We start from the raw sequence: 9,947 nt of genomic DNA on the forward strand, positions 1-9,947 counted from the left end.
CAGCAACGAAGACGGCGACGGGAAAAATTTTCTTCTTTTGATTCACGGATTCGACGCATTCAATGCCAACATTCAAAAAAAAAAGAACAGCAAATAACATTGGTCGGGATTCTTTTCGATTCTTTCTTTCGGATATATCTAAAAATTCTGCAAAAAAAGTTGTGAAACACTGGCTTTTTGGCAGAGAAATAGAAACAAAAATAAAATGCAATGAAAACCAAAAGGAAGAAAAACTGACGAAATAAAAAGTAATGAACTTTTTGTTTATGTGGAAGAAGCAAAAGCGGAAAGTGGATTACAATCGATCATGATGATGATGATGATGTAAATCTGGTGATGTTGTTGATGATGAATAAATAAAATGTCGTCGTGGCCGTTGTTGTTGCTGTTGCTACTGTTTTTTTTGGTGAAAAAAGGATTTTCTCTCTTTCCATTTGATTTGATTTGGTTTAGTTTTGCTTTTAGTGTGATCGGTATGATGATTCAAAAATAAAACAACAACCATTATGATTTATTCTTGAATTTTTTCTTCTTCTTTTTTTTTAATTTTCTTGAGGAAAAAAAAATTTGAAATTTATCTGATTTTTCATTCATTCATTCAGTTTCCGCATATCCATTATGTTGATGAAAAGTTTTCAAAATTCTTCTTTTTTTTCCAGAGAAAATAATTTAAAATAAATGGAAAAATTTTTCCTTCTTCTTCTTTCCTTTGACAAGAGAGAAAAACAACAACAAATCACTTCATTTCATTTCATAAGTTTTTTGGAATCTTTTGGAAAACCAAAAATGAAATGTAACATTCAAATGGTAATGATTTCAACGAAAAAAAACTGATGAAGATGTTAAGGAATGAATTTTTTTTCAAAAGAAAAAATGAAAGAGTTTAATAGCAAAGATGATGATGATGATGATGGTTTTTGAATCAAACGAACCGAAACGGATGCAAAAAAAAATACAAAACCATCATCCATAATAGAACCAAGAGAAAAAAATTAACTAAAATGATGATTCCGGAATAAGAATGAATGACTGAAATTCTGACAAGCAAACCAACCAAACAAACAAACAAACAACCAAACAATCAACAAAACAAAAAACATGCTGAAACATCATGAAAAACATGAAAACAAGAATTCTAAGAATAATAATAATAAAAAAAAACAAGAATGATGGATAAGTGAAAAAAAATAAACAAACTTGAGTGCAAATGAAAATCTTGTGTTGAATTCACACAATCAAATAACAACAACAACAACGACCTATAATGTTGATGATAAGAGAATCCTCATCATATAACCAAGAATGAATGAAAAATTCAAACCAGAAAAAAAGGACAAAAAAAAAAAAAAATCCATTCAAGATCAAATATGCAGATGAAATGAATAAATTTTTTTCTTTGGTTGGTTGGTTGTCAGAAATGTCTCACATTTTTTTATTCGTTTGTTTGTTTGGAAATTTCTGAACTAAATATAAAGGCAAGAATCAAAAAAAAAAAACTGTCAGATACGAGAACAAGATTAAAGAAAACCATCCAAAAAAAAAAACTCAGATCAAACCAATCAACTTAATGATGAAAATGAGGAGAAATTTGGATCCAAAAAACATAAATGATGATGTTGATGAAAATCAACAACAACAACAACAACAAAATTATTGATTGATTTTTGATAAACAAGTTTTATCTATCTATTTCATCTTGAAGTTGTTAATCTTAATGATAAAATTTTGTTTTTGTTTTTTGATCGATTTGATTCGATTTAATTGGAACAAATATGTATTGTAGATCTTCGTACATCTTTTTTTTTGGCTAGAAAAAAAGTTAAGTTTAAGTTGACCATTAATTTTGTCCTAGTTTTTTGGGGGAGGATGGGGTAGGTAAATGTAAATAAAAAGGAGTGGTTTAGTTGATTACTCCTCCTTAAACCACAACAATAGGATAACAAAATAACTTGATTTCAACTTGATAAATGATGTTTTCATTTGGTTTTTTGTCTTTGTTTTTCAATCATTTCATTTAGGGTAGATTATTTTTTTTCTGGATTCTTAATCTTCTTCTCAATATTTGACATTTCAATTGTGTTTCTCATTTGTTACAGAATGAAAATAGCAAAATAGACAAAAAAAAACAGTTAATTAAACTTTTAATGTGAATACAACAGGGATAGATAGCAAAGAGAAAAGCAACTTTTTATCATTTGAAAAACAACAGAGACAAAAAAAGTTTATTTATTTTTTAATTATGAAAATGATTTTCATTTTCATAATTAATTATAATGATGATTATGATTATTACATAATAATTTTGTTTTCAACAATTTTATTTTACAAACAAATTGAAATTCAATATGTTTTTTCTGTTGTCTATTGGAAATCTGATACATTGTTGTTGTTGTTGTTGTTGTTGTCAGGGATGCTTAAACAAACTGAAAACAAAACCAATGGAATAACAACAACATCATTATTAATCATAATATTGCTTTTTTTTTGTTTTGTTTGGAAACATAAATCCAATTCATCATTTTATTGGGTCGATGTGGTCGATGGAGGGGATTGTTTTGGGTGGGGGTGGTTGGAAAAAAATCGGCCAAATTCTTTTGGATCTAGAATCGATGTACAACACACACACCAAAACACACCAACAGACATATTGACAAACCAGAAAAAACAACAACAACAACAACAAATTTAGGTCAACGATTCTGATTCATCATATCTGATAAGTAGATGAAATAAACAACAACCACAATAAACAACCAAAAAGAAAAAAAATAATAATGAAATAAAAATATATTCGATAATAAAAATCGATTGTTTTTTTCACTTATTGATTCGTTCATTACTATCGAAATTAATCTTGTCGCATCGATCTATTGTACTATCGTAACGAATGAAAAAAAAACAACGGATAAAAAAAAACATATTATTAAAATGTACATCCTTTTTAATTGCATCAGTATGTGTTTGTGTGTGTGTATGTGTATGTGTGGTGAGATTGGAATTAATTCCCACAAGTCTTTATCGATTCATTTTTTTTCAAACAAACAAAACAAAAAATAACGTTATTTTTTTCCATCACTGTTTCCACTACCGAAATTATTATCGAAAATGTGTGTGTGTGTGTTAAGCCTGATCTGGAGAGATGTGTGAAAAAAATAACATAAACATCATCATCATAAAGGGAAAAATAGGAGAGAGAGAGAGAGAGATTAAGCCTTTTCACTGTTTGATAGAAAATTATGTTGATGTTTTTCGTTGTTGATGATTTTATTGATGTCTATTATTATTATTATTTTTTAAATTAAAATCTTGCCAAATAGAATTAAATCCCCATCATCATTACGGAAATGTAGGGAAAAGTAAATCAATTCGAAAGGAATGGTCAAATTCATCATCATCATCATCAGTGATAATCAATTATGATGGATTAATGAAACGAAAAAAAAATTGTTTTTAATTAACAGGCAAACAAAATAAAATCCAATCCAAAATGAACCAGTTTTCTTATCAATAACAATCTGAATGTGTTTCTATAGAAGGGTATATTTGAACAAAATTCTGTGTAATGGACAATAATCATTATCCTTGTAAAATGTTTTTAAAATTTTGTTTCAAAAAACAAAAATTCCATCAGTATGATTATGATAGTAATGGAGAATCCTTTTTTTTCTATCATTTTAAAATCATTGCCTGATATCTGCTGAAAATCTAAATTCAATTACTAGCATCGATGATGATGATGATGAAATTTCCTTTCCAAAGCGACTATTTGCTAAGAAAATTTGATTATATTTTTACTTAGAATTTCATCATCATCATCATTGTCGTTGTTGCTGTTAAATTGATTGTTACCAAATCAGCGAATATAATTCAAAAAATTTTTTTTTTTTACAAAATTGAATTGAATTTATGAGAATTTGGACAATAATAATAATTCTCTTTTTCTTTTGAATGAAATATCAAATTCAATGATCCAAGCAGAAAAAAATACACCGGATCTCCATTGACAAACACACACACACACACACACACACACACAGAAAAAGCATGAATTTCAATTGAATTATTTTTTTTAAATTCAAATTTTTTTTCCAAATGAATTTAAATTATGTCATCATCATCATTATGACTCTTTCGTTACAGCAATAATATGGGTAATATAACAAAAGGATATTCAAGGGATTTTTTGTTGTTGTTGTTGTTGTTGTTGGTATTTTTACATTCACCATAGAATTTATTAATAATTTTTTTTTCTCTTTTTTTCTGCCCAAAATAGAAATTCAAATGAAATCTTTTGTGTGTCTGTGTAGGTTTAGGTGTCTATGTGTGTGTGTATGTGAATGGTGGTTTTCTCTTTTTTAATTTAGAATGAAAATGGAGAATTTTTTTGTTTTGTTTTGTTTGTATTCACAATTCTGAAATATGATTCCTGTCATTTTGATGAATGATGAAAGAATTTTGTTTATTACTGTCGTTGCTATTATTGACATTAGTTATTTGTCAACGTATTTATAGGAACAATAAATAAAAAAATAATCGAACAATCCTTTTTACATCTCTTCTTTTTCTTAGAAAATAAAAAAAAACTTTGTATATTTGAATATTTTTTGGGAGAAAAAAAAGAATATTAACTTTCATTCATCATTTTTTTCAACATTGGTAACGGTAATAATCATTTATTCTTTAGAAATATTTAACAGCAACAACAAAATTGAATTCAAGAATTTTTTTTCATTTCTTTTCTCAACATTTCATTTGATTCAAACATTTTGACGAATGACATAGTCTGAATGATGATGATGATGACAAAAAATGATGATCAAACAAAACGAGCCAAAAAAACAAATTCCTTATGCATCAACAAGGGAAAATTTCAAAAATCAAAAATAAAATGACTTGAGAATGAAATCGATCGATCGATCGATTCAAATCGTATCAATCATTAAAAGAATAAGAAAAAAAGAATGAAGAATGAAAAAAATTGGTCAATTCATTTTTAACTATCTCTGAACATGATCATCAAGGGCAATAGAAGAAAAGAATTTTTTTTCCATCCAAAAACTATGATGACCATTCAAAATAATGATGATGATGATGATGATGATGATAAAAATAGAATGTCATGAAATGATCCAAAATGAAAACTTTATGAGAATGTAATGATGATGATGGCAAACTTCACTGAACTTTTTTTTCAATGAATGACAATTTCTTTTCTTTTCTTCTTGTTTTCGAAGACAATTTATTTTTTCATTTCTTTCATCATTCTTGTGTGCTAAATATTTTGTTTTTTTTGTTTGCTTGTTTCATCATTCATTCTGTTGTTGTCGTTGTCATCCATTTTTCCATGTTTTTTTTCGGGTTTTTTTTTCGGGTTGATAACAACAACAACAACAACAAAAAACTTTTTCATCATATTTTTTTATATTAAATATTGCTTTTTTTCAGTGAATGGCTTTATCATTTTTCCAATTTTTGTTCATTCATTGAAACTTTCTTTGAAATTAATCCCAAAAAAAAATGAAAGGGGTGAATTCTATGGTGGTTCGAATGGATAGAATTTCTTTATTGAATAAAGAAATTTGACATTTTGCATCATCATCATCATTTTAGAAAAAAAAACAACAAAGATTTGCAATTTCTCTCTGGATTCAATTAAATCAAGTCATATTGGATATTGATTGATTTTTTTTTTTATTTTTGTTCATCATCAATTTTCAATATTCATGCAATATACTTAATGCAACCAAAACAAAACAAAACACCAATAACAACAACAATCACTTTGTCATCATCATTGTTGATTTTTGTGTGTGATGTAAATGAAAAAAAGAAAGAAAGAAATCTGCCTGAATCAACATTATATGCAGGCAATAGATTGAAACATTATTGAAACATCCATTATCCATTAGAAGAAGAAACAAATCAGAAAAAAATCCGATGAATAAAACATCCCCAGAAAAAAACAAGAATTTCCATTTCATTGTGTTTGTTTTTTTTTCAATATTTTCCCATTTTCTTTTGGGATTTTCCCAAAACAAAAAAAAACGTATTACCTTTTTTTTTGTTCTGTTTTCAAATGGCATCTCATACAGATTTAGATTTGAATTTGGATAGAATTTCATTCTCTTTTTGTCATTATTTGCACAGGAATCAAATTCTTTGTTTTTTTCATTTGACCCAAAGAGAAAATAAACGATTATTTTTAATTTAAAAAAAAAGTTTAATTCCATGATCAAGTGTGATAAACTTTTTGTTTTCTCTCGTTGGCTTATTCAAACAAAAATGTTGTTGTTGTTGTTGAAAATTGAAAATTTCAACCACCATTAATTCCCACCCTGCTTCCCCCCTTTCGTTTCTCTCTATATGCCAATAAATTGAAACAATTGAGAATTTGAAAACAAAAAAACAAAAAAATTTTCTCAATTGAATAAATGAATGGAAATTTGAGTAAATAGAACGTTTTTTTTCAATTTGATTTGATACAAAATCAACAACAACGACGATGATGGAAATTATCAATCCATCATCATCAACATTGTTGTTGATAAACATTGAAAATTTTCTTGAAATTTTTTCTCCTTCTTCTTGAAATGTATATCCATAATATTCAAGTGTTCATCATCATCATTATTCTTGAACAGAATTTCAAAAAACAAAAAGTTAAATTTTTTGAATGATATTCCAAGCATCACACACACACATAAACATCCTAAGTACACTTGAGAGAGAGAGGGAAAGAGAGAAATGTTGCTTTAGGTTTATAGTTTCATTGAAATTTCTCACCAATTTTCTCATCAACGAACCAACGAACCAACTCATTTCAATTCTATCCATTCTATTCAATGTCTATATACACACAACAAGACAGAGAGATAAGATTCTTCCAATAAAAAAAAAGTTTTTTGTTTTGTTTTAAATAAAAGTTTTTTTTGTTGATGAATTGAAATTAAACCTGAATGAATAGGATGTTTACAAGCACTCAAACACACACACACACACACATACACAGGGAAAGTCAAGAGGTGAAACATTTTTGGAATGGGAATACCAAATACAAAAAATGAAGAGATAATTTTATAAATAGAATTATTCACGTGATTACAATAACATAAGTTAAAAAGGATAATGAACATAATGTATGTACTTAGTGTGTTCTGTGTGTGTGTGTGTGTGTGTGGGATGTTCCAGAATAAAGGAATCTGGAATCACATGAATAATATCTAATTTTAAAATTTAATTTATTAACGATAAGGATGATGCAATTCAATGTAATCTATAAAAATATTACAAAGGGAAATTGAAACAAATTAATTTTTTCATATATGAAATTCCTATTTCATATATTGAAAGCTCCGGAAATATTTCGTTTTCAATTTTTCAAATCATGATGATGATGATTAATGTTTAACATTGAAATCAAGAAAACAAAAAACAAAAAACAACAGCAACAACAAGAATAAATTATTAACAACAACAAAAACGACAAGAATAAAAAAAAACGACAAAATGGAAATGAAATAAATCTATGTTTAGTACATCATTTTGATATGATGATGATGTGGTTGAATTTTCTGATGTTTTTTGTTGTTGTTGTTGTTGTTGGTTGCTGCATTCAAATGATGCCCAATTATTTTTGGGGGAAAAAAATTCTTGAATCTTCTTTTTAGTTTAGATGATGAATATTCTTGATTTTTTTTTTTGTTGTCGTTGTTGTCTCTTTTTGTTGCTTGATTCTTTGATGATGATGTAAAAAAAGATGCATCTTCTTGTCGTTTCATATGTAATGGGATAAATGGGAACAAACAACCAAAAAAAAAAAAAACATGAATCTGACAAATCACACAATCTTTCTATATGTATTGTGACAATCAAAATAAATTCAATTGAATTTTGTTGTCTTGATTTTAAACATTTTGTCGTTTGTCGTTTGTGATTCATGAATTTTAAATTGAACCAAAGAAAAATTCGTTTTCGGTGTTCGATATAATTTTTTTTTGGGATCATTGAGCGTGAAAAAAATTTAAAATCAAAAAATCAAAAAAAAAGAAGGAAAAAGGAAAATAGAAAATCTCTATGTCAACATTGTCGGTTCCTTATTTTTTCCTTAGTTTCGCTTTCGTTACGTTTTTTGATATTGTTTTGTCAACCGATTGTTGATGATGATGATTATCAATCAATGAAATTGACTGTAAAGATCATTTCAATTCTATTCTTTAAGTTTTTCGTTGGTTCGTTCGTGAGCAAGAATAAGATTTTTCTGTTAATTTATTTAAGAATGTGAATTAATCTTGGATGACGTTATTCCGGAGATACAATGTTTTTAATATTTTTTTTTGTTGAAAATATCATCAATTTTCAACAAATATTTAAGATTCGAAGAATTCAATCAATGAATGATATTTTTGATCAAAATCTTATAATGAAGATTTCATAAGAAAATCTTTTTATCGCATTTTTTTTTTGTTTCCAAAATATAAATTCTTCAGATTCTGATTTTTCTTTGATTCGAATCATCGTCATCACATTCCAGACATTTGATATTTTTTCATCGGAAATTCATTGAAAAATAAAGATACAGAATTTCATTACTGTTCCTAATCGTAGTTACTTTGCACACACAAAAATTGAGAAAGAAAAAATGTTGAATTAATGAAATTAAATTAATTCAATTTTGTTTTCTGTATTTATAATCACAACAGTTACAGTTTTGTTCTGTGCTTTGTTTTTGTTGTTAATGTTTTTTTTAATAATATTTGCCCAAACAAACAAACAAACTTGATCGATCAAAACTAAATTAGTGACAAAATAATAATATTCGGTGTTTTTTTTCTCACTTTCTTTCTTTCATATTCGAGAAAGCCAAAAACAAAATTGTTATGTTTCTTTAGTTTCTGAATTTTCAATTGCCAAGTTTTCATATTATTTTTTTCTCTTCGTAAGAGATTAGATTATTTTAATAAAAAAAAATAAGATGAAAAATTCCAATCAAAACTTTCATCATCATTCATTATCGGGTAAAAATATTCCATTACCACCATCATTGAAAACAACAAAATCATTGACAAAAATTAACAACAATGATGAAAAATCATTGATAAAAAAATCTATACAACAATATCGATCATCATCATTATCATCATTATTTCGAAAGAAAAGAAAATCAAAATGGCAAAAAATGTCAACAAAAAGTTTATCGGCAACAAAAAAATTTTCCAAAGATATTTCCGTAAAAATGCCCGAAAGTTTTTCCAATAAAATCAATCCAAAAATAGAACAACAACAACAACGACAAACAATGATAATGAATGATCCGGTTCATACGAATACAGTATCATCATCAACAACAACAACAACAACAACATTATTAAAAAATACAATACCAATGATTAAAGAACAATCTCGATTAAAATTGATCCATCCAATCATTGATAATAATAATAATAATAATAATAGCAATAATGATAATGATGATGCCAATGAACAATCATCATCATCATCATTATTATTTCAATCGAATAAATCCGGTTCAGTGTTTACTTTTCAGGATAAACTTCCGAATGGTATTTATTTATTTATTTTGGTTTTTATAAAAAAATTTCTATTCATTCTATTTATTTTTATTTTTTTTCTCCATTACATCACATTACAGAAGATTCTGCATTACAATTATTATCGATAATGACAAATAATCGATCAATGAATAATAATAATAATAATAATAGTTACAAACAATCAACAATGATTTTAAAAATGAATACTTCTACAACTGCTATTGGTGTTGGTAAGGAAAAAACAGAAATATTTGTTGCTGGTAAAGGACATTTAAAAAGTCAACTATATAATAGTGATCACGATTTATGGCCAGATTGTGATTAAATATCATCATCATCATCATATAGAATTGACATCACCACATCACATTTGTAATTGTGTGTAATTCGATATTT

At 26.6% G+C, this 9,947-nt stretch overlaps 1 protein-coding gene across 2 annotated transcripts; it reads left to right on the forward strand.

The window, feature by feature from the left end:
* The first annotated feature begins 8,768 nt into the window (after window positions 1-8,768).
* On the forward strand, window positions 8,769-9,876 carry LOC113789854 (uncharacterized). 2 transcript variants are annotated; one of them, XM_075821785.1, is made up of 2 exons: window positions 8,769-9,560; window positions 9,653-9,876. In XM_075821785.1, the coding sequence occupies exons 1-2, from the start codon at window positions 8,972-8,974 to the stop codon at window positions 9,874-9,876; spliced, it is 813 nt and encodes a 270-aa protein (XP_075677900.1). In that variant the 5' UTR covers window positions 8,769-8,971. The 2 variants fall into 2 exon arrangements, with proteins under 2 accessions (XP_075677900.1, XP_027195246.2); XM_027339445.2 differs by having other exon boundaries at window positions 8,771-9,560; window positions 9,650-9,876.
* The last annotated feature ends 71 nt before the right edge of the window (window positions 9,877-9,947 follow it).

This window comes from Dermatophagoides pteronyssinus, unplaced genomic scaffold (assembly GCF_027571235.1).
Source record: "Dermatophagoides pteronyssinus isolate colony J.1.1.1.1 unplaced genomic scaffold, Derpt_VIB-CSIC_2022.12 sq0012, whole genome shotgun sequence".
In the NCBI taxonomy this organism is placed as follows: Eukaryota; Metazoa; Arthropoda; class Arachnida; order Sarcoptiformes; family Pyroglyphidae; genus Dermatophagoides; species Dermatophagoides pteronyssinus.

Bases quoted from the DNA above. Each gene is read 5' to 3' on its own strand.
- LOC113789854 (XM_027339445.2), top strand. From the start codon at position 8,972: ATGAAAAATTCCAATCAAAACTTTCATCATCATTCATTATCGGGTAAA. The intron at 9,561-9,649 runs GTATTTATTTAT...ATCACATTACAG, and splicing joins TCAGGATAAACTTCCGAATG to AAGATTCTGCATTACAATTA.